Below are 27,421 nucleotides of genomic sequence, written 5' to 3'. Positions count from 1 at the left end.
TATTCTCACAATGGCCTTGGTCATCCTGACAATGACCATCAGGCTAGAAGCTGCCTCGCCTTCCCCTTTGTTGGCTACACATTTTAAACATTTAGAGACTGTGGGTTCGTTAATCTGTTTGAATGCCCTGTATTTTCCTTCAGCTAGGCACTTGGTTAAATTGGAAATTTAAAATGTTTGTCCTCTTTGTGTTTCTGCCGGTTTGCCTTATGACAGACAACATTACTGAACTGTTGTTTATTGGACAAGTTTCCAAGGTTTTGTAATTGTTTTTTCCACCCTTTGTTTATCATTATTACTTTGTTCCCCACACTGGGATTGAAAATAAGTATAAATAAAAAAGGTGAAATTGGACTCGCATATTCAGCAGCAGGGACACTTCCAGGAAAGCAAGCAATAAATGTGGGCTTTTGGGGGGAGTTCCTGTTGCCTTCATGCTCTGCATATGGGCTTTTCAGAGGCAATCAGGCTGATCACTGTTGGAAACAGGATGCTGGGGAAATGGCCACCCTCTTTGGGCCCAAGTTGTCCAGCAAGCCTGAGGGAGAAGGCAAGGGAGTGAAACTCTTGCTCCTTCTCTTTCCTCTTTCCTCACCTGCCTGCAGACAAGAGGCAGCAAGGCAGAGGAGCAACAAAATCGAGGAGCTGAAGAAGTTGGCAGTGGGAACCCTGTGGGAATACAGGCCCTGGCAGGTTCCTCCCAATGCAGACTCCCAACACCACTACTAGAATGTGGAATAAGGCGGCAATTAAGTGGACTGGGGAGAACAGAGATAAAATAACTTAAGCCGTGAAGCTCACGGTGTGGTTTGGGGCCTGTCGTTGTCCCTTTGTCATTGCCGAACCCACCTCACAGGGTTTTTGTGAGGAAAACACAGGGAAAGGGAAACCAAAGAGTGCCACCTTGAGCTCCTTGGCGGGAAAGTGGGGAAAATATAATTGTGAGAAAGTATAATAAAAATACAGTCATACCTCGGGTTGAATGTGCTTCAGGTTGAGCGCTTTCGGGTTGCGCTCCGCAATGACCCGGAAGTAACGGAGCGCATGACTTCCAGGTTTCGCTGCTCACGCAGACGCTCAAAATGACGTCACGCACATGCGCGGAAGTGGCAAAACGCAGACGTGCAGACGTGCTGTCGTGTCTTTGGATAGCCTGTGTTGCCTTCTTTGGTTAAATCAGATTTTTTTTTAAGGTTAGTCCTCTCTGTAGCAATGACCATGGGCGATAACAAACGAAGGTTCCCCCTCAAAGGCATCTGCCCTCCAATAGCCCCACAACGTTAATGAGTAACCCAGGAGGCGAGGGAGGAGGAGGAGGAGAAGATTGGGAGGAATAAGTAGCCTCCCCCGTGGCTCCCCGGACTCAGAGACAGCCCCTACCTTCATCCCAGCAGGTTCTCAGGACCCTCCGCCAAAGCACCATGAAGTTCTTCGTCCTCACACTGGCCTTGGCCATCCTGACAGGTGAGTGGAAGGTCAACATCAGGCTAGCAGCTGCCTTGCGTTCCACCTTTTGGGGTGTAAATTTAGCAAGATAGATATCTGTTGGACACTGAGATCCAACGCTGAGGGCCTTCTGGCGGTTCCCTCATTGCGAGAAGTGAGGTTACAGGGAACCAGGCTGAGGGCCTTCTCGGTAGTGGCGCCTGCCCCGTGGAACGCCCTCTCTTCAGATGTGAACTATCTTATCTTTAAAAGACATCTGAAGGCAGCCCTGTTTAGGGAAGTTTTTAATATTTAATGCTGTATTGTTTTTAACACTTGGTTGGAAGCCGCCCAGAGTGGCTGGGGAAACTCAGCCAGATGGTCGGGGTAATAATAATAATAATAATAATAATAATAATAATAATAATAGTAATATTTTAGTTAAACTGAAGCTCCACGTTCAGTGGCTGGGAGACAAAGAACGGACTGGACAAAATGGGGAGCAAAATGAGGGAGCAAAGTCCGTTCTGCAAATGAAGAGTCGACAGCCGAAACTGGAATAGGACTAATCTCTTCCCTGGTGACCTGCTGGCAGACCAAGCTGGCGGTGGGGGTGCTTTGTGGGGAAATTGTAAATATTCCTTCAGTCTGAACCATTTCCAGAAGAACAAAACTATGGGCTTATCCACACGTACCTTTTGCTCTGCTCTTTCCAGGCAGAGGTCCACACTTTTCGCATTCTGTGTGCAAGCAAGTCTTTTGTTTTGTGCTTCCCTTGCCCTGAGCCATCCCTGTGAAAACCCATTCTTTAAAGCTGAATCGGAAGAAGCATGAGTTTGAGTTTTGCATGGACTGAGGTTTGCTCCAATGAAGCTTTAATGACCGCTCCCCGCTTAAAACGGGGGGCGCCCTTTGCGTGGACGCGCGCAGCCCCTAGATCTGGAGCGGCTCCAACAGCATAGGCTTGATTTGCCTTGCCTCAGGTGGGATACCTGGAGGTCTCCGCCTACCTCAGTCAGTTGTCCAATCCCACCTGGGGGAAGCGTTGCCAAGGAGACCAGGCCAGGTAGGGGAGGGGCTACCTGCCCACACAATAGAGGGAGGATCTTACCTGGGAATCCTCGCTTGGCTCCAGAGCTTCTCCCACCCTACCCACCCTCAGTTAATGTCTTATTTTGCAGGTTAACTTTTCTTCACAGGTTTTGCAGGTTAACTTTTCTTCACAGGTATGCGGGCGCTGCTACGTCAAGGTCGCTGTTAAAGGGCCAGAAAGGAATTTCCCTGCATTGGCAGGTTTTGCCTTTCCCGTAGCAAAACGTCACAACTTTGGCGGTATCAGGTCTTGGGCGGAATCCTTTAGTCCATCTTCCTCTTTGCGGCGGCGATACCAGGGTTCCCCGTTAAAGGGGTTTCTGAAGGGAGGCTTTGACCGTACGCCGAAAGGTCGTCATTGCTCTCCCCTGCGGCGGCGGCGGCGTAACGGGGGCGGCTATCTCTGCTTGAACATATGTTCTCCAGAGCCGGCCCATCCCCCCCCCCACACACATTGGGTAACCCTGATGCTCCCTAGGTCCCCGGCTGGGGACTGGGGAGGGAGAACGCCCAATGCCTGAGCCAAGGTCTACCCACATTTGAAAGTTAATAAAGTTGTGGCCAATTTAATCCCATAGCACATTGTCATGAGTCGTTATTTCACATGATGGGGGGGGGGGGACCGCGCGGGATCTGGGGACTCCGCCTGTCCACGCAAAGACCAGGGTTTGGTGGGGAGCTAAGAGCAAAAAAGGAGGGGTGCTTGGCCATAGACCTTTTTGCTATGTGACAACGCAATGGATCTCACTCCTACCTTTGCACAGTGGCCTCCACTCCAGGCACACAAAAGGTGAGGGAATCTACATCTTCCATCCTGGCAAGCAAAATCAGAAGATCCCACACACCTCTCCGTCACCCATGCAGGCAAGCAAGAGGAATTATGGGACATTTTGCAGTCAGGCAGAGGCACCTGAGGGAAGGCGTGAATTAGGGTCCGTGAAGAGCTTCCAGGGTCAGGTAGATACCCATATTTGGACTCCAGGTCTGAGATTCCCCACCCCTGCTGTAGTGTAATAGGCGATTCCCAGAAGAAAACTAGATGTGATGCAGTTAGAATCATAGAATCGTAGAGTTGGAAGAGACAACAAGGGCCATCGAGTCCAACCCCCTGCCATGCAGGAAACACCATCAGAGCACTCCTGACATATGGTTGTCAAGCCTCTGCTTAAAGACCTCCAAAGTAGGAGACTCCACCACACTCCTTGGCAGCAAATTCCACTGTCAAACAGCTCTTACTGTCAGGAAGTTCTTCCTAATGTTTAGGTGGAATCTTCTTTCTTGTAGTCTGGATCCATTGCTCCGTGTCCGCTCAGTTCATGGGCTCATTTTTAAAATTATAAATAGCAGCCTCAGTAGTTTTCAGACTTCAGGGGATGAGAGAGGGAGTTTCACACACACACTGTAGTCCTGAATAGAATCACACACGCGCGCACGCGCGCGCGCACACACACACACACACACACACAAAACCCAGCTGCTATTTGGCTTGGGGAGAAATTCTCCAACGGTGGCTTTACCTTTTTAAAACATGCATCTTAATTATTTTCACGCAAACAGAAACATTGCGTCCATTGTTGGCCCTCAGTTCCTACATAACAACACTGGACCACATTGCAGCCTCAGTTTCCCCCGCAGACTGTATCTGCATTAGGACATACCGTTTTGGCCTGAATATAAGCCTCACTCCCCCCCCTCCCCAAATTCTGACCGTGAAAAGTTAAAGCATGGCTGAAATTCGCAACCTTACAAAAATGTGTTTTTACAATATCGCTGCTGAAGCAGACATACAATAAAACGGAATGGGTGTGAGTGCTTGCGGAACTTTAGGGGAGCGGCTTATATTCAGGTATTGTCTCCCCCCCCCCCCATTTTAAGGTTGCAGCTTATATCTGAGTGCAGCTTATATTCGGGCAATACAGTAGTTTGTTAATGCGTAAAAACTGGGGGGAGAAATACAATATCTTCCAAATGAGGAATCTGAGTTAGAAATAACATGAACTATTTTGTTTCTACTTTTCTTGAGTTGGTGAGGCACAAGCCCTCTACATTTGACCCTGAAGCATTACAGAACAGCATCCATATGTCTCCCCCTCAGAAGGCCAAGCTTTAGTTCACAGCTGCTGCACCAAACAGGCTTCACACTTCCTCCAGCAGACGCTGCAATGCAGATTTTTTCCCTTTCTCCCAGGCACTTGGGCTTCTGTCCTCGGAGATGAGCCGAATTCCAAGCTGGATAAGCTAATGGAGCAGTTGAAAGAAGATTGGGAAAACATTACCGAAACAGTGCAAGAAAAACTGGGCTTGATTGAAAATTCGGAGGTGACCAAGGAACTTACGTAAGCAAATCAGACTTATGTTTCCAGTCTGTAGTATTCTCACCCAGCTTAGAAACTAAAAAGAGATATTAAAGAATAAATGGGCGGAAAGTTGGGGTTGGGGAGGGGAACGAGTCGGAGCTACTGAATCCTAAGCCCCAGGCCCCTGAACCTTCCCTTCTCCACCCCAGTCAGCATGTGGGGCAGGGCTGTAGGTGCAACAGATGACACACTGCTCCATGAAGACCAGCAAACAGGTTTGAGATGGCTTGTCCCCAGTGGCATAGCAAGGTCAGGTGGTACCCGGGGCAGAAATTTTTGTCACTCCCCCCCCCATTGAAATTGAAATCTGTCAAAGAGAGCCGCACAGGTGATCACGATGCAGATCCCACCTTCTCCCCCTCCCTCCCTCCACCCCCCTCTGTCAAACAAAGCCGCGCAGGTAATGCTGTTGCTGATCATGATCCCAACTTGCCTGGTCAGAGACAGGGCTCCTTCTCACTTCCCTCCTCTCCACCCCTAAACCAGCATGTGATCTCTCTCTCTCTCTCTCTCTCTCTCTCTCTCTCTCTCTCTCTCTCCCCTCAAACCAGCTGGGCTGCGGAGCTCTCCTAGGTGCTGCTTCTCCTCCCCCACCCCCCCAAAACAGCACGCCTTGGCGCTTAAATGAAAGGCAAAAGGGGGCAACCGCAGCCTCTCCCCGCCTCCGCGCCCTTCTCAGGAATCCGCGTCAGCCCCTGAAGGACCCTGCCTTGCCCCATGAGCAGCACAGCTTTGACCGCGGCCAAACAGACACACACACAGCCCCCGAGCGAGGGCGGGACATGGACAGGCAGGGAGAGCAGGTCCTGGCCAACCGCCCATGCCCCCGGCCACAGAGGTGGGAAGAGGATGCGGAGGCATCACAATGCAACTCAACCCCACTCGGTTCCACTGCACAAGCAGTGTCGAGTTCAGCCAGCATTTTGTCACCCCGTGTCGGAACCTGCGTTCGACCGAGCTCCTCCAAGCTCCTCCGGAATCGCCTCAGACATGATTAATGACCTGAGCCTCTGATAAGGCTCCAGGCACATTCCCCATTCAGCAGAGTTTCAAAGCAGCAGAAGTGTCGAGATTATGGGCTACATTGCTAAGAGTTTTATTTCTAGCTATGCAGACAGAAAATAAATAAACATGCTCTCTCTGTGAGAGCAGAGAACAACTGAACAACAAAGGAACAAGAAACCAGGAACATCACGAAACCAGGAACATCACATCCATCTCCTGTGTTCCATGAGACTTCCAACAGCCTGGAATGTCTCTGGAATGTAAACAGAGTCTTGTGACTCCAAGAGCACTGCACAGTGGCAACACACAGAAACCAACACCCCCCCCCCATGATGGCACCCGGGCCAGACCGCAACCCCCGCACCCCCTTCCTATAACCTTGCTTGTCTCATGCCTAGAAAGCACAGAGTCCAAGTTGTTTTTCATTTCTCCCATTGGTTTCCCCAGAAAAACCCACTGCTTACTGATGAATCAGAACATCAACCCGCAAAAATAAACTATTGGCGCTTGCTCTGATTCAGTGTCCAACAGTGGGTTTTTCAGGGGGGGAAACAGTGGGACAAGAATATATGTGGATGATTCCTAACTCCCCCTTTTCCTTCTTAAACCTTCCCAATCCTCTGTTCTCTCCCCCCCCCATAGTAACCTGATTAAATCTGCCTATTGGGGAAATATTGGGATGCGCTTGTATGCCCTGCATGAAGAGTTACCTGCTGAGGTCGTGCAGAGTCTAGAGATGTTTATCGAGGTGTCATCAGTTGTTTCAGACAAGGCTGTCAGATATCTATTTGCCCTGCAAAGCTATCAAGGGCGGTACCAAGAAGAGCTCGGTGAAGCATTGCATTCTGCCCTGGTGGGTTACGTCGATCCAGTTCTAGAGAAGGTGGGTCCGTATGCAGCAACCCTACACAGTGCCGTCGTCAGCACAATGCAGGAGATCACCCTTAAGATGGATGAGAAGATACTGCAGCAAATGGAAATTCTGAAAAAACAGCTGGAGCCACACATCAAGGAGTTTCCAGAATCCCAAGCATCCGTTCAGTCCTATCTTGACGACGCCTACGAGCTGATCAGAAAAGGAGTGGAGACAATCCACAAGCACTTACTGAAGCCGTACTTTGCTCCCATTCTGAAGTTGTACAACAAATACAAAAATGACATTAGGGAGTGGGACCCTTAGTTTTACCAAATGCCATGAAGATGCCATGAATGGAGATGCCATGAATGGAATCTTACCCAGCATCTAAACAGAGATCAGAATAAAATAGTTTACCGGTATTTGGTGTGTGTGTGTGTAAGTCTGTGATCTTCCCCAAATGGTATAATAAAGGACAAACTCTGATAGATGGGATGCCTGTTTCCCCTCAACTGTCTTCTTGCTGTTGCTGTTGCAAAGCCATCTTCTTCTCAGAAGCAAAAGTGAAGGGCTCCAATACACCCGGAATCCAATATGTGGATTATGTTGTACCTATAACAGTTGGGTAAGGGGAGCTCAGCCTTCTTGGCCTGTGCAGTAGAAATGAGGAGGGGTCGCTTTGACTCTCCCTACCATGAAGCTACTCTTTGTGTTTCAAAGGAAGCCTTCATTGGCACAAGTGACTGGAGGGTCTCCTGGAAGCAGCACCTTGTTTCGTGTTTACTGGTTGCTAACCTTCTCTGGAATACCAGGAGATACATTATATGTTCTTTGGTGCTTTCTTCCCTAAAAGATCCTGACCACTACAAACTACCAACGTATCAGGGAACTGAGACACTCCCCCACCCCACCCCAAACAGTCTTGCCATGGAGATAGAGATGGGTCTATGAATTCCCATGTGTCAATAGATACTTCTTCTTTGGTGATCACTCATAGCCGAATAAGATTGTCTTCCATAAACATGGTTTTAACAATGAGTCTGTAAGTGACTGTGGAGGCCAATTCGGGATCCACACGTCCTTCCACAGTGGGGACATAGGTTTCTGGGCAGGAGTTGATCACAGTGTGGGTTTGCCAAACTGTGCCTTCCTCTTAGCATGTTTCTCCCTTTTGTCCTGACTTTGAACATCTTCAAAGCCCATGACACCTTAGGTAAAGGCTATTCTCCAATTGGAGCGCTCGCAGGCAAGTGTTTCCCAATTGCTGGTGTTTATACTACATTTTTTTTAAAAATTGCCTTGAGATAATCTTTAAACCTCTTTTGTTGACCACCGGCATTATGCTTTCCATTCCAGTTCGGAATAGAGTAGTTGCTTTAGAAGACAATAATCAGGCATCTGCACAACATGACCAGTCCAATGAAGTTGATGTTGAAGAATCACTGGGGATCTTTGCTTCTCCCAGTACACTTGAATTAGTTTGCCTGTCTTCCCAAGTGATGCGTAAATTTTTTTGGAGACACCGTTGATGGAATCTTTCAAGGAGTTGGAGATGGCCTTTATAAGTGGTCCATGTTGCACAAGCATACAGTAAGGTTGGTAGTGCAATAGCTTTGTAAACAAGTCTATAGACACCCTATGCCAGTGCCCTATGTTAACAAATGACATCCTCTTCAGGGATAGTTTGCTGCAATCAGTGATCAGAATGAGCTCAGGCTATAGAATCTAAGAATATCAGGATGATAGAGGGGGTATTTTAACATTAGATGATCTGAACTGACGGTGACTGACCAGGAACGAGACCTTGAAGTCATCGTGCAAAGCTTGATGAAGATATTGACCCAGGGTGTGGCAACCTTGAAAAAGACCAATTCAGGGCTAGGGATCATTAGGAAAGGAATTCAAAACTTAAGATACCATAATGACATTATACACATCTATGGTGTGACCATATTTGGAATACAGTGGTACCTCGGGTTACATACGCTTCAGGTTACAGACTCCGCTAACCCAGAAATATTACCTCAGGTTAAGAACTTTGCTTCAGGATGAGAACTGAAATTGTGATCCGGCGGCACAGCAGCAGCAGGAGGCCCCATTAGCTGAAGTGGTGCTTCAGGTTAAGAACAGTTTCAGGTTAAGAATGGACCTCCGGAACGAATTAAGTACTTAACCAAAGGTACCACTGTACTGTGTACACTTCTGGTTGCCTCACCTTAAAAATGATTTTGACAATGGAATAAGGGGTGGACGTGGAGGGACCAGATCCATTCTTCCCTGGCTCAGAGACAGCCCCTGCCTTCTGAACCACCATATGGTTCCTTCTTCTCACACTGGCCTGACAAGCACATGGAAGGTCAACATCAGGCTATGAGCTGTCCAGCATTCCCCTTTGTTAGATACACATTTGAAACGTTTTGAGATGGTTGGTTAATCTGTTTGGATAGCCTGTGTTGCCTTCTTTGGTTAAATCAGATTTTTTTTAAGGTTAGTCCTCTCTGTAGCAATGACCATGGGAGATAACAAGCGAAGGTTCCCCCTCAAAGGCATCTGCCCTCCAATAGCCCCACAACGTTAATGAGTGACCCAGGAGGCGAGGGAGGAGGAGGAGGAGAAGATTGGGAGGAATAAGTTGCCTCCCCCGTGGCTCCCCGGACTCAGAGACAGCCCCTACCTTCATCCCAGCAGGTTCTCAGGACTCTCCGCCAAAGCACCATGAAGTTCTTTGTCCTCACACTGGCCTTGGCCATCCTGACGGGTGAGTGGAAGGTCAACATCAAGCTAGCAGCTGCCTTGCGTTCCACCTTTTGGGGTGTAAATTTAGCAAGATAGATATCTGTTGGACACTGAGATCCAACGCCGAGGGCCTTCTGGCAGTTCCCTCATTGCGAGAAGTGAGGTTACAGGGAACCAGGCACAGGGCCTTCTTGGTAATGGCGCCTGCCCCGTGGAATGCCCTCCCTTCAGATGTGAACTATCTTATCTTTAAAAGACATCTGAAGGCAGCCCTGTTTAGGGAAGTTTTTAATATTTAATGCTGTATTGTTTTTAACACTCGATTGGAAGCCACCCAGAGTGGCTGGGGAAACTCAGCCAGATGCTCGGGGTATAAATAATATATTATTAGTAGTATTAGTATTATTATAATAATAATATTAGCTAAACTGAAGCTCCACGTTCAGTGGCTGGGAGACAAAGAACGGACAGGGCAAAATGGGTCTTTAGTCTGACCAGCCAAGGCTTAAAGCACTTATTATGACTTCCCCTCCCTCTGCTAACCTGCCCCTGCCTAAGGGTTCCCTTTGACAAAGATGACAACAGAAGCTGCCGGAGCTGTCTGCAGTCCGGTGAGCTGTGCGGTTGTCTTCTCAGTCCGGCTGCTAAGCATTGATGGGCAACGCCAAGAGCCCTGAAGCTCTCTCCCTTCTCAGGGTCCTTTCAACTGAACCTGGACCACACAGCCGTTCAGGTATTCTCTGTGAAGTAGGACATACGTTCGCCCTACTGTACTCACAGTGTAGGAAGAGCTCCAAAGACTTCCTGGGGTGCTGCCACTTAGAGGAATCACTTTGGGGAAACTTGCATGCAGAGTGTCATGACAAGGAAGCTCTTACTGCAAAGAACCACTGCAAGAAGTTAAGGCTGAAAGGGCGCATACACGTGGGTTGGCATTTGGGCTGCTTCAACTGCCCCTCAGTTGTGCCCCAATATAGGAAGGGCCTTCAGTTCATATGATCAAATCCTGTCCTGTCCACCTTCTTGGTGTCTCACATTTCAAATGTCCTAGACGTGGCTTTGTGGGAGCAAAGTCCGTTCTGCAAATCACTGTTGGAGGGTCAATAGCCAACGACTGGATAAGGCTGATCTCTTTCGTTTGCTGGCAGACCAAGTTGTGTGCTTTGTGGGGTCTATTTCCTGAGGATGTGCTAGCAGGCCCAGTGGCGTAGCGTGGGTTGTCAGCACCCGGGGCAAGGCAAGTAATTTGCGCCCCCTAACCCATGGATTTGCGCCCCCTAACCCGTGGATTTGCGCCCCCTAACCCTAACCCCCAGATGTTGTGCCCGGTGCGGCTGGCCCCCCCTGCACCCCCCACGCTACGCCACTGCACAGGCCAAGCTGGGGAGGGTGATCTATAGGGAAATTGTAAATACCCCTGCAGTCTGTACTATTTCCAGAAGAACAAAACTATGTAAGAACTGGCTGGGATCCTATTTAGGTTCTCTGACACGCGGCTGGGACCACAGACCTTGTGTTTTAGAAACCTCATGTCCCCATTTTAGAGAGAGAGTTATAATCCAGTGTTGGGAACAGTGCCAGATATACGTATAAGCTAAACAAGCTATAGCTTAGGGCCCCATTCTCTTGGGGGGCCCCAAAAAAATTTAAAGGGAAAAAACTGGATGTATATTTCCAAAATATAAGATAAAAAAGAAATAAAATAAAACCTACATACAGCAGCATTGTTTTGTGTATGGACCTATTAGGCCCATAAATTACCATATAGCATATATTCAACACACAAAAATGTGACAATTTGTTGTTCACAAAGGGCAGCTGGACATATAAAGGGCCCCATTGCCTTCAGTAGCTGAGGGCCTCACCAAACCTAAATCTGGCCCTGGGTGGGAAGCCACTCCATAGATCTAGAAAGTGATTATTCCACAGGGAGTGTTGTTAGCGAGTGGCCGAGAGGCACAAGCCCCAGGTGTTTTGTGCCACACCTGAAACCACCTGTGCCTGGAGTGTCTGCTCCTTTCCCTGGTAACAATACTAGACCATATTTCTGTTGGGATACTGTCAGGGAGACAAAGTCCATCATGGCCAGAAGCCGTCTTCCGGACGATCCATCGATCTCCCGTAGGCACGCAGTATCAGCAATTAGCGACATGAGTTTCCTGAAATAGCTTGCCACATTCCAGAGCTCGTGCACACTCTATCAGCAGATAATGCACAGCAAAAGTCGCACGCAGGAGAGCATTATTTACACGTTTTATTCTGCGTTGATCAGAACAAAGAAAACCATGACTGCCTGCTTCAGTGTCTACGACACAGAGAGAAAACGAAAGCAACAGAAAACATAAACATCCTGTGAACAGGAAATATGCAGACTCTGTGACTCACAGCCTGCTCCCTTTTAAGGTGGAACGGAAATATCCTAACAATTTCAGCCTCAGCTCCCGCACAAACAGCATCTGTAATTACACCATTTCCCACATAAAATAAGGGACCTGGCTGAGAAATAACATAAACCAGTGTTTCCCAAGCAGGGACCATATGGCCCGTGGCGCTCCCAGGATATTCCTAGGAATAGCTGTCAACGTTTCCCTTTTTTAAAGGGAAATTCCCTTATTCCAAATAGGATTCCTCGTAAGAAAAGGGAAACGTTGACAGCTATGTTCCGGGGGGTGGCCACAGGTGAAATTGGTGTAAATAAGGCTAGAGGGAAGTGAGAAGTGAAGGGAAACAATTTTTTTAAAAAAAATAAATAAATCCCTGATTGGATGTCTATCTGCCTCGCCAATCACAAGCGGGTAAGGGGGACCCACCAGGGCATAGCGCTCCTTTTTGCCACGTGTGTTTTCTTGGAGCGGTCCTGGTCTGCTTCAGGCGGGACCAGTAGAGCCCAAGATCCAGACCCCCCCGGGTCAGGTAAGTGCGGTGGTGGGGTGGCAACGGGTAAGGCTGGGCGTGCTGGATGCTGCTGCCAGTGCTAGGCCCGGTGGCAGCCTGGGCCTGACTCCGCAAGGTGCCGACTTGCATCTAGTACATACCGTATTTTTTTGCTCTATAAGACTCACTTTTTCCCTCCTAAAAAGTAAGGGGAAATGTGTGTGCGTCTTATGGAGCGAATGCAGGCTGCGCAGCTATTTCAGAAGCCAGAACAGCAAGAGGGATTGCTGCTTTCACTGCACAGCGATCCCTCTTGCTGTTCTGGCTTCTGAGATTCAGAATTTTTCCCCCTTGTTCTCTTCCTCCAAAAACTAGCTGCGTCTTGTGGTCTGGTGCGTCTTATAGAGCGAAAAATACGGTAACTAAGTCTGCTGGCTTGCATCTAGAAAATAACTAAGTCTCTACTTGGAAGAAAGCTGCACTGAGTTCAGTGGGCCGTACTCCCAGGTAAAGGTGTGGGGGGCTATTGTGTTTTATCTAGGCAACACAGGGGTCTGCAACCCGCAGCTCCGGAGCCGCATGTGGCTCTTTTACACCTTTGCTGCGGCTCCGGGGCGGATACTAGCGAGGGGAGGAGGCGCATTGTGCACGCCGACACTCCCCACTGTGGCAGGCGCTGTACTGGCTGTGACGTCGCATGGGGGCGGTGCATGGGTTAGCCACGCACCGTCCCGACGTCACCTTCCCACCCGCTGTCAGATCGCGGCTCTGGAGATATATTTGTTTTAAATGTCGCAGTGGTTTTGCGGCTCCCAGTTTTTCCCCCTTAGGAAACAGGTCCAAGTGGCTCTTTTTGTCTTAAAGGTTGCAGACCCCTGGAATAACAAGATCTTTTTGCAGCAGGTCAGTGAGGACCACTTGCTTTTTAAAATTCTCCCATGTATACAGAACTCTCTGTGCACCTTTTGCCCAATATCTACAGAATACCCTTGGGGTCCCTTCCAGCCCCATGATTCTATGTTTTTCTGCTTCAACAATATTTTATTATCTTCCTATCATTTTATGGAATTTTCTAAAAGTTAATAAAATTATAAATGAAACATGTTGTATTGAAAAACAAAACATTTAAATAGCTACTTTTTCACCAGTAGCCAAGAGGGGGCATGGGCATAGCAAGAATTGGGGGGGGGTGGAGCATCAGATTTGCATTGATTTTTACTTATTGGGGGGGGCAGCTGCCCCCCTGGGCTACATCCATGGGGGGGGGCGGTGCCACAGGAAGAAAACAAGGTCGGAAAAGGCCATGGCCAGAAAAGGGTTGGGAAATATTGACATAAACTATTTTGTTTCTACCTTTCTTGAGGGGGTTGAGGCACCAGCCCTAACAAAGACCTTCTAATTTAGACCCTCAAACATGAAAGAAAGGATTCTATATGTGAAGCTTTGAGTTGCAGCTTGGTGTACCAAACAGGCTTGGCGCTTCCTGCAGTGGAAGGTGCAATGCTGAATTATTATTTTTGGGGACTTCTAGGGACTTGGGCTTCTGTTCTCCGAGATGAGCCGGATTCCAAGCTGGGGAAGCTAATCCAACAGGCAAGAGAAGATGCCAGCAACTTATTCGAAACATTGATTGGGAAAGTCATCATCGTTGACAGAAGAGAGGATGGCCGGGAGATTTCGTAAGCAAATTAGTCTCGTTTCTGCTCTGCGCTGCTCTCTTCCCATGTAGAAAAGAGGAGATGTTATTTCTAGAGAATAGATGGATGAAAGTGATGCCGGCATAACATTCTGGGGTTGCGGAAGGTATGGGAGCTGAACTACTGGATTCTGCGCCAGCCCCACTGCCACCACTTCACCCCATGGCTTGGCCAGCCCCTGGGTCCCTGTACCTTCCCCTCCCACTCTGGGCAGCATGTGTGGCAGGGCTGAGGGTATAACAGGTGACACACCCTGCTACATGAAGCCCCTCAGGCAGCAGAGAGGGAATCCTCCTCAGAACAGAGTCTTAAAATCCGGGTGTTTGAACAGAAATCTTGGATAGCGACAGCTCAAGCCACTTTGACTCAGGATGGCGCCTCCCCTTCGGCAGATGGGCAGATCAAGTGAAGCCTCCCAGGAAGGCTCTCTCCCCACTTAAAGCGAGGAGGAATGGGTGCAGGCAAAGCCATCCTGACAAGGAAGGAAGGCTGCCCCTTAAATCCCGGAGCTTCCCACCCAGTGAAAGAGGCCTATTACTCCTGTGACTATGCAGGTCCAAGCAGGTTTTCGTTTGTCCCACCCAGGGCCAGATTTAAGTTTGATGAGGCCCTAAGCCACTGAAGGTAATGGAGCCCCTTATATGTCCACAACAAATTGTCAACAACAAATTTTCGCAGTTTTTTGTGATGAATATACAGTCATACCTCGGGTTACAGATGCTTCAGGTTCCTTTTTTTCGGGTTATGGACCGCTGAAACCCGGAAGTACCGGAACAGGTTACTTCCGGGTTTCGGTGGCCGCGCATGCGCAGAAGCGCCGAATGGCAACCCACGTGTGCGCAGATTTAGCTTACCACTAAATCAGAACAAACATCAATCCACAGAAAAACTATTGACACTTGTACCAGTTCAGGGGTAAACAGCAGTGGGACAAGCAGGTGTTTGGACGATCCCAAACCCTCCTTTTCCCTTCTTAAAGCTTTCCAATTCTCTGTTCTTTTTTCCCCCTACAGGAAATTTCTTGAGAATGTCTTTTTCAATATGAGCAGGCGCTTGGAAAGCCTGGAGAAAGAGTTACCTGAGGAGGTCGCGGAAGCTCTTGATCTGGTTTTGGGGGTGCCATACCAGGTTGCGGAAAAGGCTATCACTGCCCTGTTTGACCTGCAGAGACATAGAAGGCATAACTTAGAAGAGCTTGGCAAAGCATTGCAATCTGCCCTGGCGGGTTACGTGGACCCCGTCCTGGAGAGGGTGGGTCAGTACGCAGCAACCGTGCGCAGTGCCGTCGTCGCCAGAGCTCAGGAGATCAACCGTGAGATAGATGAGAAGCTGCCGCAGCAAGTGCAAGCTCTGACAACCCAGCTGGATCCAGACATTAAGAAGCTGCGAGAATTGCAGGCAACCCTTCAGCCTTATCTTGACCACATCCAGCAGCTGGTCAGAAAAGGAGCGGAGACGATCCACAAGCACTTACTGAAGCCCTACGTTGGTCCCATTGCGCAGTTGCACCAAAAGTACAAAAAGGACTTTAGGGCATGGGCTAGAGCCCCAGTGTTTTCCCCAAATCCATGATTATTTCTCTCACATGTATACAGTGGTGCCTCGCAAGACGAACGCCTTGCAAAACGAAAAACTCGCAAGACGAAAGAGTTTTCCGTTTTTGAGTCGTTCCGCAAGACGAATTTCCCTATGGGCTTGCTTCGCAAGAAGAAAGCCCATAGGGAAATCTCCGGGGACCTCTTTTAAAATGCTGGCGGTCGGGAGCAAAGACTTTCGCCCACCGCCGTCCTGGACCTCTTCTGAAGGCCAGCGGGGGGCAAAAGTCTTTGCTCCCCCCCGCCTGCCCTCCCGGGACAGTGGAGACTTCTCCGCTGTCCCGGGCGATCTTAAAATGCTGGCGGGCGGCAGCGAAGCCTTCGCTGCCGACCCCCAGCATTTTAAAAGCCCCCAGGGCAGCGGAGACTTTGCTGCCGCCCGCCAGCATTTTAAAATCGCCCCGGGACAGCGGGGGCTTTTAAAATGCTGGCGGGCGGCAGCAAAGCCCTCCTGTCCCCGGAGCTTGCGGGGCGGGAGGTGGGAAGAAGGGCTTTTCTTCCCACCGCCAGCCTTCAGAACAGCCTTCTGAAGGCTGGCGGTGGGAAGAAAAGCCCTTGTTCCCCCCCCCAGCCTTCAGAAGAGGTCGGGGGACAGAGTGTCCCCGGACCTGGTCTGAAGGCGGTTTCCATAGGAACGCATTGATTGATTTTCAATGCATTCCTATGGGAAACCGTGCTTCGCAAGACGAAAAACTCGCAAGAAGAAAAAACTTGCGGAACGAATTGATTTCGTCTTGCGAGGCACCACTGTACGAGGAAGGAATTTCCCCCAGCATCTAAAGAGAGATCAGAAGGAAAAAGCTTACATTGGTTCTTGTGTCTTCATGACCTTGGCTGGGAGGTAGGGCAGGTGTGCAAGTCTTCTCCAGACGGGATAATAAAGGAGACGTTCCTAACAACCTCTGTTCGATGCGTGGCCTGTTTCTCTTTAACCCTCCTCCTTCTGTTGGCTGTTGGAAATACATCTTCTTCACACAAGCAAAAGTGAAGCGCTCTCAATACACCTGTAAGCCAACACGTGGGATATGTTGTGTGCATAATATATTATAATAATTATTATTTATACCCCGCCCATCTGGCCGGGCTACCCCAGCGACTCTGGGCAGCTTCCAACAAAATATTAAACTACAGTAATGAATCAAACATTAAAAGCTTCCCTAAACAGGGCTGCCTTCAGGTATCTTCTAACATAACAGTTGCGTAGGGGGAGCTCAACTTCCTTGGCCCACGGGGTGGAAATGAGGAGGAGTCCCTTTCACTTTCCCTACCCTGAAGCTGCTCCTTGAGTTTCAGGGAAAGCCTTCATTTGCCCAGGTGAATAGTGGGCTTCCTGGAAACAGCACCTTTGGAGAGACCTTGGGACTCAGGCAAGGGAGGTAGGTAGAGTCCACTTTTCCTCTTCCCCTCCATTCTCTTGAGGTAGTGCAGGTTTACACACACACACACACACACACACACACACACACACACACCAACTATCAATGGGCCACACCAATTGCATCCTGCTGTAGCAGATGAAGGAAGGGATGCATGTATGCAGTTGAGAGTCCAGCTGGTCACTGGAAGAACCTGCACCCCAAAACCAGTACCTCCTTTGGCTTATTTCCTCCTTCATCCCAAGCCATTTTATTTCTGTGCTATGCCTTTTTAAAAAAAGGAATTCGTGTCCAAGGACAGGGACTGATAGATGGGGTGCCTGTTTCCCCTCAACTGTCTTCTTCCTGTTGCTGTTGCAAACCCATCTTCTTCTCAGAAGCAAAAGTGAAGGGCTCCAATACACCCGTAATCCAATATGTGGATTATGTTGTACCTATAACAGTTGGGTAGGGGGAGTTCAGCCTTCTTGGCCTCTGCAGTAGAAATGAGGAGGGGTCGCTTTGACTCTCCCTACCATGAAGCTACTCTTTGTGTTTCAAAGGAAGCCTTCACTGGCACAAGTGACTGGAGGGTCTCCTGGAAACAGCACCTTGTTTCGTGTTTACTGGTTGCTAACCTTCTCTGGAATACCAGGAGATACATTATATGTTCTTTGGTGCTTTCTTCCCTAAAAGATCCTGACCACCACAAACTACCAACGTATCAGGGAACTGAGACACTCCCCCACCCCACCCCAAACAGTCTTGCCATGGAGATAGAGATGGGTCTATGGATTCCCATGTGTCAATAGATACCTCTTCTTTGGCGGTCACTCATAGCCGAATAAGATTGTCTTCCATAAACACGGTTTTAACAATGAGTCTGTGAGTGACTGTGGAGGCCAATTCGGGATCCACACGTCCTTCCACAGTGGGGACATAGGTTTCTGGGCAGGAGTTGATCACAGTGTGGGTTTGCCAAACTGTGCCTTCCTCTTAGCATGTTTCTCCCTTTCGTCCTGAGTTTGAGCATATTCAAAGCCCATGACACCGTTGGTAAAGGCTGTTCTCCAACTGGAGCGCTCACAGGCCAGTGTTTCCCAATTGTCAGTGTTTATACTACATTTTTAAATATTTGCCTTGAGACAATCTTTAAACCTCTTTTGTTGACCACCGACATTATGCTTTCCATTTTTAAGTTCGGAATAGAGTAGTTGTTTTGGAAGACAATAATCAGGCATCTGCACAACATGACCAGTCCAATGAAGTTGATTTTGAAGAATCACTGGGGATCTTTGCTTCTCCCAGTACACTTGAATTAGTTTACCTGTCTTCCCAAGTGATGCGTATATTTTTTTGGAGACACCGTTGATGGAATCTTTCAAGGAGTTGGAGATGGCCTTTATAAGTGGTCCATGTTGCACAAGCATACAGTAAGGTTGGTAGTACAATAGCTTTGTAAACAAGTCTATAGACACCCTATGCCAGTGCCCTATGTTAACAAATGACATCCTCTTCAGGGATTGTTTGCTCCAATCAGAGTGATCAGAATGAGCTCAGGCTATAGAACCTAAGAATATCAGGGTGATAGAGGGGGTATTTTAACATTAGATGATCTGAACTGACGGTGACTGACCAGGAACGAGACCTTGAAGTCATAGTGCAAAGCTTGATGAAGATATTGACCCAGGGTGTGGCAACCTTGAAAAAGACCAATTCAGGGCTAGGGATCATTAGGAAAGGAATTCAAAACTTAAGATACCATAATGACATTATACAAATCTATGGTGTGACCATATTTGGAACACAGTGGTACCTCGGGTTACATACGCTTCAGGTTACAGACTCCGCTAACCCAGAAATATTACCTCAGGTTAAGAACTTTGCTTCAGGATGAGAACCGAAATTGTGCTCCGGCGGCACAGCAGCAGCAGGAGGCCCCATTAGCTGAAGTGGTGCTTCAGGTTAAGAACAGTTTCAGGTTAAGAATGGACCTCCGGAACGAATTAAGTACTTAAGCCAAGGTACCACTGTACTGTGTACAGTTCTGGCTGCCTCACCTTAAAAATGATTTTGAAGTGTTGGAAAAGGTTCTGGAAAGGACATTAAAAAAACATATGGTCACAGTCTCTTAGCTTAGCCTCCCTTACAGGGTTGTTGTGACTATAAAATGGTCCAGTCATGCCACCCTAAGCTCCTTGGAGGAAAGCATTTATAAGTTTCTATGGCATTTTGGCAGGAAGGAGTGTCAAAAATCAATTTCTTCTATAGGGTGTCCGCACCCTGATTGTTTGGCTATCTAAAAGAGCAGCCAGGGAGAAGCAAGTCTCAGAACATCAGGATTAAGAAGTAAGTAGATATATAGCCACCAGAGTTGAAGCTGAAACTTTGCCGTCATAAAGCGTCCACCTTCAGGGCTCTTTTCTCCGAAGAGACCTGGCAGATAAAGGCTGTCCCAAATAGGTATCTATGAACACTGCCTTCCACGAGGACTCGAGGTATTTGTGTGTGCATTGTAACACTCTTAGAATCATAGAATCATAGAGTTGGAAGAGACCACAAGGGCCATCGAGTCCAACCCCCTGCCAAGCAGGAAACACCATCAGAGCACTCCTGACATATGGTTGTCAAGCCTCTGCTTAAAGACCTCCAAAGTAGGAGACTCCACCACACTCCTTGGCAGCAAATTCCACTGTCGAACAGCTCTTACTGTCAGGAAGTTCTTCCGAATGTTTAGGTGGAATCTTCTTTCTTGTAGTTTGGGGCCATTGCTCCGTGTCCGCTTCTCTGGAGCAGCAGAAAACAACCTTTCTCCCTCCTCTATGTGACATCCTTTTATATATTTGAACATGGCTATCATATCACTCCTTAACCTCCTCTTCTCCAGGCTAAACATGCCCAGCTCCCTTAGCCGTTCCTCATAAGGCATCATTTCCAGGCCTTTGACCATTTTGGTTGCCCTCCTCTGGACACGTTCCAGTTTGTCAGTGTCCTTCTTGAACTGTGGTGCCCAGAACTGGACACAGTACTCCAGGTGAGGTCTGACCAGAGCAGAATACAGTGGCACTATTACTTCCCTTGATCTAGATGCTATACTCCTATTTATGCAGCCCAGAATTGCATTGGCTTTTTTAGCTGCCGCGTCACACTGTTGGCTCATGTCAAGTTTGTGGTCAACCAAGACTCCTAGATCCTTTTCACATGTACTGCTCTCAAGCCAGGTGTCACCCATCTTGTATTTGTGCCTCTCATTTTTTTTGCCCAAGTGCAATACTTTACATTTCTCCCTGTTAAAATTCATCTTGTTTGTTTTGGCCCATTCTCTAATCTGTCAAGGTCATTTTGAAGTGTGATCCTGTCCTCTGGGGTGTTAGCCACCCTTCCCAGTTTGGTGTCATCTGCAAATTTGATCAGGATGCCCTTGAGTCCATCATCCAAGTCGTTGATAAAGATGTTGAATAAGACCGGGCCCAAGACAGAACCCTGTGGCACCCCACTAGTCACTCTTCTCCAGGATGAAGAGAAACCATTGATGAGCACCCTTTGGGTTCGGTCAGTCAGCCAGTTACTAATCCACTGAGTGGTAGCATAGTCAAGACCGCATTTTACCAGCTTCTTTACAAGAATATGATGGGGCACCTTGTCAAATGCCTTGCTGAAATCAAGGTAGGCTACATCCACTGCGTTCCCTTCATCTACCAGGCTTGTAATTCTGTCAAAAAACGAGATCAGGTTAGTCTGACATGACTTATTTTTCAGAAATCCATGCTGACTATTGGTGATCACAGCATTCCTTTCTAGGTGCTCACAGACTGTTTGCTTAATGATCTGCTCCAGAATCTTCCCTGGTATTGATGTCAGACTGACTGGGCGGTAATTATTTGGGTCCTCTCTTTTCCCCTTTTTGAAAATAGGGACAACATTTGCCCTCCTCCAGTCTGCCGGGACTTCGCCTGTTCTCCAGGAATTCTCAAAGATGACTGCCAGTGGTTCTGAGATCACATCTGCCAGTTCTTTTAATGCTCTTGGATGCAGTTCATCTGGCCCTGGAGACTTGAATACATCTAAACTAGCCAAGTATTCTTGTACTATCTCCTTAGTTATTCTGGGCTGTGTTTCCTTTGCTGAATCATTTGCTCCAAATTCTTCAGGTCGGGCATTGTTTTCTTTATCGGAGAAGACTGAGGCAAAGAAGGCATTGAGGAGTTCAGCCCTTTCTGTGTCCCCTGTTTGCATTTCACCATCTTCTCCTCTTGCTTTGATGGAATTTAGTTACCACCAATCGCTACCCCCTCTGCTTTGTGCCAGTGGATTTAGACACTGGGGCAAGGACCACAGGAGATGGCAATAGAAGCTGTGCCACACTGAGAAGCATCCCATCCCCAGTGCCCTTCTGTGTTAATAAATGACAATGGAATAAGGGGTGGGCGTGGATGGAACAGATCCATTCTTCCCTGGCTCAGAGACAGCCCCTGCCTTCTGAACCACCATATGGTTCCTTCTTCTCACACTGGCCTGACAAGCACATGGAAGGTCAACATCAGGCTATGAGCTGTCCAGCATTCCCCTTTGTTGGATACACATTTGAAACGTTTTGAGATGGTTGGTTAATCTGTTTGGATAGCCTGTGTTGCCTTCTTTGGTTAAATCAGATTTTTTTTAAGGTTAGTCCTCTCTGTAGCAATGACCATGGGAGATAACAAGTGAAGGTTCCCCCTCAAAGGAACCTGCCCTCCAATAGCCCCACAATGTTAATGAGTGACCCAGGAGGCGAGGGAGGAGGAGGAGGAGAAGATTGGGAGGAATAAGTAGCCTCCCCCGTGGCTCCCCGGACTCAGAGACAGCCCCTACCTTCATCCCAGCAGGTTCTCAGGACTCTCCGCCAAAGCACCATGAAGTTCTTCGTCCTCACACTGGCCTTGGCCATCCTGACGGGTGAGTGGAAGGTCAACATCAGGCTAGCAGCTGCCTTGCGTTCCACCTTTTGGGGTGTAAATTTAGCAAGATAGATATCTGTTGGACACTGAGATCCAAAGCCGAGGGCCTTCTGGCAGTTCCCTCATTGCGAGAAGTGAGGTTACAGGGAACCAGGCAGAGGGCCTTCTCAGTAGTGGCGCCCACCCTGTGGAATGCCCTCCCTTCAGATGTGAAGGAAACAAGCAGCTATCCTATCTCTAAAAGACATCTGAAGGCAGCCCTGTTTAAGGAAGTTTTTAATATTTAATGCTGTATTGTTTTTAACACTCGATTGGAAGCCGCCCAGAGTGGCTGGGGAAACTCAGCCAGATGGGCAGGGGATAAATAATATATTATTAGTAGTATTAGTATTAGTATTAGTATAATAATAATATTAGCTAAACTGAAACTCCACGTTCAGTGGCTGGGAGACAAAGAACGGACTGGGCAAAATGGGTCTTTAGTCTGATCAGCCAAGGCTTAAAGCACTTATTATGACTTCCCTTCCCTCTGCTAACCTGCCCCTGCCTAAGGGTTCCCTTTGACAAAGATGACAATAGAAACTGCTGGAGCTGTCTGCAGTCCGGTGAGCTGTGCGGTTGTCTTCTCAGTCCCTGATTGAACGTCCCACACAAATACCCTTCTCTGCAGGGGTGTTGTAAGGCTATCCAGGGGCCCTGCAACCTTCTATAAAGTTCAGTTATGCAAAAGGGGAAAAAAGAAAATGAGAAAATGTCCTCTTTCAATCCATGCTGGATTATGGAGCCGTGCAAAGCGTCAGCTTCCGGAGTGACGTGAGCAGGGCTGTAGTCTCGCGGGTGTCAGGGGTGATACAGGAAGGCATGGTGGTCATCTCACGGGCGTCGGGGCGTCTGGTGGGCTTTGGGCATCTTGGGTCTCTTCCAACAAGGCTGAGAAAATGATTTTGAAAAGCTTTGAGAAGGTTTGAGCCTGCTTTTGTGGGGGGGTGACTTCGGGCCTAGGTGAGGTCACCTGTCCTCACCTTCCTTCAATAGAGCGAAAAAGACGGTATTTCCTGAGGATGTGCTAGCAGGCCAAACTGGGGAGGGTGATCTATAGGGGAACTGTAAATACCCCTGCAGTCTGTACTATTTCCAGAAGAACAAAACTATGTAAGAACTGGCTGGGATCCTATTTAGGTTCTCTGACATGCGGCTGGGACCACAGACCTTGTGTTTTAGAAACCTCATGTCCCCATTTTAGAGAGAGAGTTATAATCCAGTGTTGGGAACAGTGCCAGATATACGTATAAGCTAAACAAGCTATAGCTTAGGGCCCCATTCTCTTGGGGGGCCCCAAAAAAATTTAAAGGGGAAAAAACTGGATGTATATTTCCAAAATAAAAAAAGAAATAAAATAAAACCTACATACAGCAACATTGTTTTGTGTATGGACCTATTAGGTCCATAAATTACCATATAGCATATATTCAACACAAAAAATGTGACAATTTGTTGTTGACAAAGGACAGCTGGACATATAACGGGCCCCATTGCCTTCAGTAGCTGAGGGCCTCACCAAACCTAAATCTGGCCCTGGGTGGGAAGCCACTCCATAGATCTAGAAAGTGATTATTCCACAGGGAGTGTTGTTAGCGAGTGGCCCAGAGGCACAAGCCCCAGGTGTTTTGTGCCACACCTGAAACCACCTGTGCCTGGAGTGTCTGCTCCTTTCCCTGGTAACAATACTAGACCATATTTCAGCCTCAGCTCCCGCACAGACAGCATCTGTAGTTACACCATTTCCCACATAAAATAAGGGACCTGACTGAGAAATAAGGGACCTGACTGTAGTTACACCATTTCCCACATAAAATAAGGGACCTGACTGGGGCCCCCAGAATATTCCTAGGAATAGCTGTCAACGTTTCCCTTTTTTAAAGGGAAATTCCCTTATTCCAAATAGGATTCCTCGTAAGAAAAGGGAAAAGTTGACAGCTATGTTCCGGGGGGTGGGGGTGGCCACAGGTGAAATTGGTGTAAATAAGGCTAGAGGGAAGTGAGAAGTGAAGGGAAACATTTGGCTTGGCGCTTCCGGCAGTTGACGGTGCAATACAGAATTATTATTTTTGGGGACTTCTAGGGACTTGGGCTTCTGTTCTCCGAGATGAGCCGGATTCCAAGCTGGAGAAGCTAATCCAACAGGGAGGAGAAGATGCCAATAAATTCATCGAAACATTGATTGGGAAAGTCATCATCGTTGACAGAACAGATGACCGGGAGATTTCGTAAGCAAATTAGACTCGTTTCCGCTCTGCGCTGCTCTCTTCCCATGTAGAAAAGAGATGTTATTTCTAGAGAATAGATGGATGGAAGTGATGCTGGCATAACATTCTGGGGTTGGGGAAGGTATGGGAGCTGAACTACTGGATTCTGAGCCAGCCCCACTGCCACCACTTCACCCCATGGCTTGGCCAGCCCCTGGGTCCCTGTACCTTCCCCTCCCACTGTGGGCAGCATGTGTGGCAGGGCCGACACACAATGCTACATGAAGCCCCTTGGGCAGAAGACAGGGAGGTGCCCACTTTGGAATCCTCCTCAGAACAGAGTCTTAAAATCCTGGGTGTTTGAACAGAAATCTTGGATAACGACAGCTCAAGCCACTTTGACTCAGGATGGTGCCTCCCCTTCGGCAGATGGGCAGATCAAGTGAACCCTCCCAGGAAGGCTCTCTCCCCACTTAAAGCGAGGAGAAACAGGTGCAGGCAAAGCCATCCTGACAAGAAAGGAAGGCTGCCCCTTAAATCCAGGAGCTTTCCACCCAGTGAAAGAGGCCTACTACTACTGTGACTATGCAGGTCCAAGCAGGTTTTTGTTTGTCCCACCCAGGGCCAGATTTAGGTTTGATGAGGCCCATAGCTACTGAAGGTAATGGAGCCCCTTATATGTCCACAACAAATTGTCCAATTGTCAACAACAAATTGTCACAGTTTCTTGTGTTGAATATACAGTCATACCTCGGGTTACAGACGCTTCAGGTTGCGTTTTTTCGGGTTATGGAACGCCGAAACCCGGAAGTACCGGAATGGGTTACTTCCGGGTTTCGGTGGCCGCGCATGAGCAGAAGCGCCGAATGGCAACCCACGTGTGCGCAGATTTAGCTTACCACTAAATCAGAACAAACATCAATCCACAGAAAAACTATTGACACTTGTACCAGTTCAGGGGTAAACAGCAGTGGGACAAGCAGGTGTTTGGACGATCCCAAACCCTCCTTTTCCCTTCTTAAAGCTTTCCAATTCTCTGTTCTTTTTTCCCCTACAGGAAATTTCTTGAGAATGTCTTTTTCAATATTAGCAGGCGCTTGGAAAGCCTGGGGAAAGAGTTACCTGATGAGGTCGCGGAAGCTCTTGATCTGGTTTTGGGGGTGCCATACCAGGTTGCGGAAAAGGCTATCACTGCCCTGTTTGGCCTGGAGAGACATAGAAGGCATAACTTAGAAGAGCTTGGCAAAGCATTGCAATCTGCCCTGGCGGGTTACGTGGACCCCGTCCTGGAGAGGGTGGGTCCGTACGCAGCAACGGTGCGCAGTGCCATCGTCGCCAGAGCTCAGGAGATCAACCGTGAGATAGATGAGAAGCTGCCGCAGCAAGTGCAAGCTCTGAGAACCCAGCTGGATCCAGACATTAAGAAGCTGCGAGAATTGCAGGCAACCCTTCAGCCTTATCTTGACCACATCCAGCAGCTGGTCAGAAAAGGAGCGGAGACGATCCACAAGCACTTACTGAAGCCGTACGTTGATCCCATTGCGCAGTTGCACCAAAAGTACAAAAAGGACTTTAGGGCGTGGGCTAGAGCCCCAGTGTTTTCTCCAAATCCATGATTATTTCTCTCACATGTATACAGTGGTGCCTCGCAAGACGAACGCCTTGCAAAATGAAAAACTCGCAAGACGAAAGATTTTTCCGTTTTTGAGTCGTTCCGCAAGACGAATTTCCCTATGGGCTTGCTTCGCAAGAAGAAAGCCCATAGGGAAATCTCCGGGGACCTCTTTTAAAATGCTGGCGGTCGGGAGCAAAGACTTTCGCCCACCGCCGGCCTGGACCTCTTCTGAAGGCCGGCAGGGGGCAAAAGTCTTTGCTCCCCCCCCCCCCGCCTGCCTTCCCGGGACAGTGGAGACTTCTCCGCTGTCCCGGGCGATCTTAAAATGCTGGCGGGCGGCAGCGAAGCCCTCCTGTCCCCGGAGCTTGCGGGGCGGGAGGTGGGGAGAAGGGCTTTTCTTCCCACCGCCAGCCTTCAGAACAGCCTTCTGAAGGCTGGCGGTGGGAAGAAAAGCCCTTGTCCCCCCCCCCCCAGCCTTCAGAAGAGGTCGGGGGACAGACTGTCCCTGGACCTGGTCTGAAGGCGGTTTCCATAGGAACGCACTGATTGATTTTCAATGCATTCCTATGGGAAACCGTGCTTCGCAAGAAGAAAAACTCACAAGAAGAAAAAACTTGCGGAACGAATTAATTTCGTCTTGCGAGGCACCACTGTACGAGGAAGGAATCTCCCCCAGCATCTAAAGAGAGATCAGAAGGGAAAAGCTTACATTGGTTTTTGTGTCTTCATGACCTTGGCTGGGAGGTAGGGCAGGTGTGCAAGTCTTTTCCAGACGGGATAATAAAGGAGACGTTCCTAACAACCTCTGTTCGATGGGTGGCCTGTTTCTCTTTAACCCTCCTCCTTCTGTTGGCTGTTGGAAATACATCTTCTTCACACAAGCAAAAGTGAAGCGCTCTCAATACACCTGTAAGCCAACACGTGGGATATGTTGTGCACATAATATATTATAATAATAATTTATTATTTATACCCTGCCCTCCTGGCTGGGCTACCCAAGCGACTCTGGGCAGCTTCCAACATAATATTAAACTACAGTAATGCATCAAACATTAAAAGCTTCCCTAAACAGGGCTGCCTTCAGGTGTCTTCTAACATAACAGTTGCGTAGGGGGAGCTCAACTTCCTTGGCCCGCAGAGTGGAAATGAGGGGGAGTCCCTTTCACTTTCCCTATCCTGAAGCTGCTCCTTGAGTTTCAGGGGAAGCCTTCACTGGCCCAGGTGAATAGAGGGCTCCCTGGAAACAGCACCTTTGGAGAGACCTTGGGACTCAGGCAAGGGAGGCGGGGAGAGCCCACCTTTCCTCTTCCCCTCCATTCTCTTGAGGCAGTGCAGGTATACACACACACACACACACACACACACACACACACACACAAACACACCTCACACACACCAACTATCAATAGGTAAAGGTAAAGGGACCCCTGACCATTAGGTCCAGTCGTGACCGATTCTGGGGTTCTGGCGCTCATCTCGCTTTACTGGCCGAGGGAGCCGGCGTACAGCTTCTGGGTCATGTGGCCAGCAGGACTAAGCCGCTTCTGGCGAACCAGAGCAGCGCATGGAAACACTGTTTACCTTCCCACCGGAGCGTTACCTATTTATCTACTTGCACTTTGTGCTTTCGA

The 27,421-nt window shown here is 48.5% G+C and overlaps 1 protein-coding gene and 1 long non-coding RNA gene across 4 annotated transcripts; one reads left to right on the top strand and one right to left on the bottom strand.

Annotated features, from left to right (window-relative positions):
* Positions 1-1,355: 1,355 nt before the first annotated feature.
* On the top strand, positions 1,356-25,806 carry LOC310712696 (uncharacterized protein). Of its 2 annotated transcripts, none has more exons than XM_083516006.1 (3): positions 1,356-1,464; positions 13,877-14,024; positions 25,233-25,806. In XM_083516006.1, the coding sequence occupies exons 1-3, from the start codon at positions 1,422-1,424 to the stop codon at positions 25,789-25,791; spliced, it is 750 nt and encodes a 249-aa protein (XP_083372132.1). In that variant the 5' UTR covers positions 1,356-1,421; the 3' UTR covers positions 25,792-25,806. The 2 variants fall into 2 exon arrangements, with proteins under 2 accessions (XP_083372132.1, XP_083372131.1); XM_083516005.1 differs by lacking the exon at positions 25,233-25,806 and adding an exon at positions 15,056-15,639.
* LOC310712754 lies at positions 4,377-9,535 on the bottom strand. Of its 2 annotated transcripts, XR_014528986.1 has the most exons (4): positions 9,410-9,535; positions 6,590-6,822; positions 4,854-4,908; positions 4,377-4,755 (listed from the first exon to the last, which is right to left on the bottom strand). It is a non-coding gene; the product is annotated as an uncharacterized lncRNA (long non-coding RNA). The 2 variants fall into 2 exon arrangements; XR_014528987.1 differs by lacking the exon at positions 4,854-4,908.
* Positions 25,807-27,421: the final 1,615 nt, after the last annotated feature.

Source organism: Podarcis liolepis (genome assembly GCF_965112155.1).
Source record: "Podarcis liolepis genome assembly, chromosome: 7".
Lineage (NCBI taxonomy): Eukaryota > Metazoa > Chordata > Lepidosauria > Squamata > Lacertidae > Podarcis > Podarcis liolepis.
This window is presented reverse-complemented; position numbering and strand designations above follow the sequence as displayed.

Excerpts from the sequence above, each read along its gene's own strand:
- LOC310712696 (XM_083516006.1), top strand. The coding sequence starts at position 1,422 with ATGAAGTTCTTCGTCCTCACACTGGCCTTGGCCATCCTGACAG. Across the intron at positions 1,465-13,876 it reads GGCCTTGGCCATCCTGACAG|GGACTTGGGCTTCTGTTCTC; the intron begins GTGAGTGGAAGG and ends GGGGACTTCTAG. Across the intron at positions 14,025-25,232 it reads GAGGATGGCCGGGAGATTTC|GAAATTTCTTGAGAATGTCT; the intron begins GTAAGCAAATTA and ends TTTCCCCTACAG.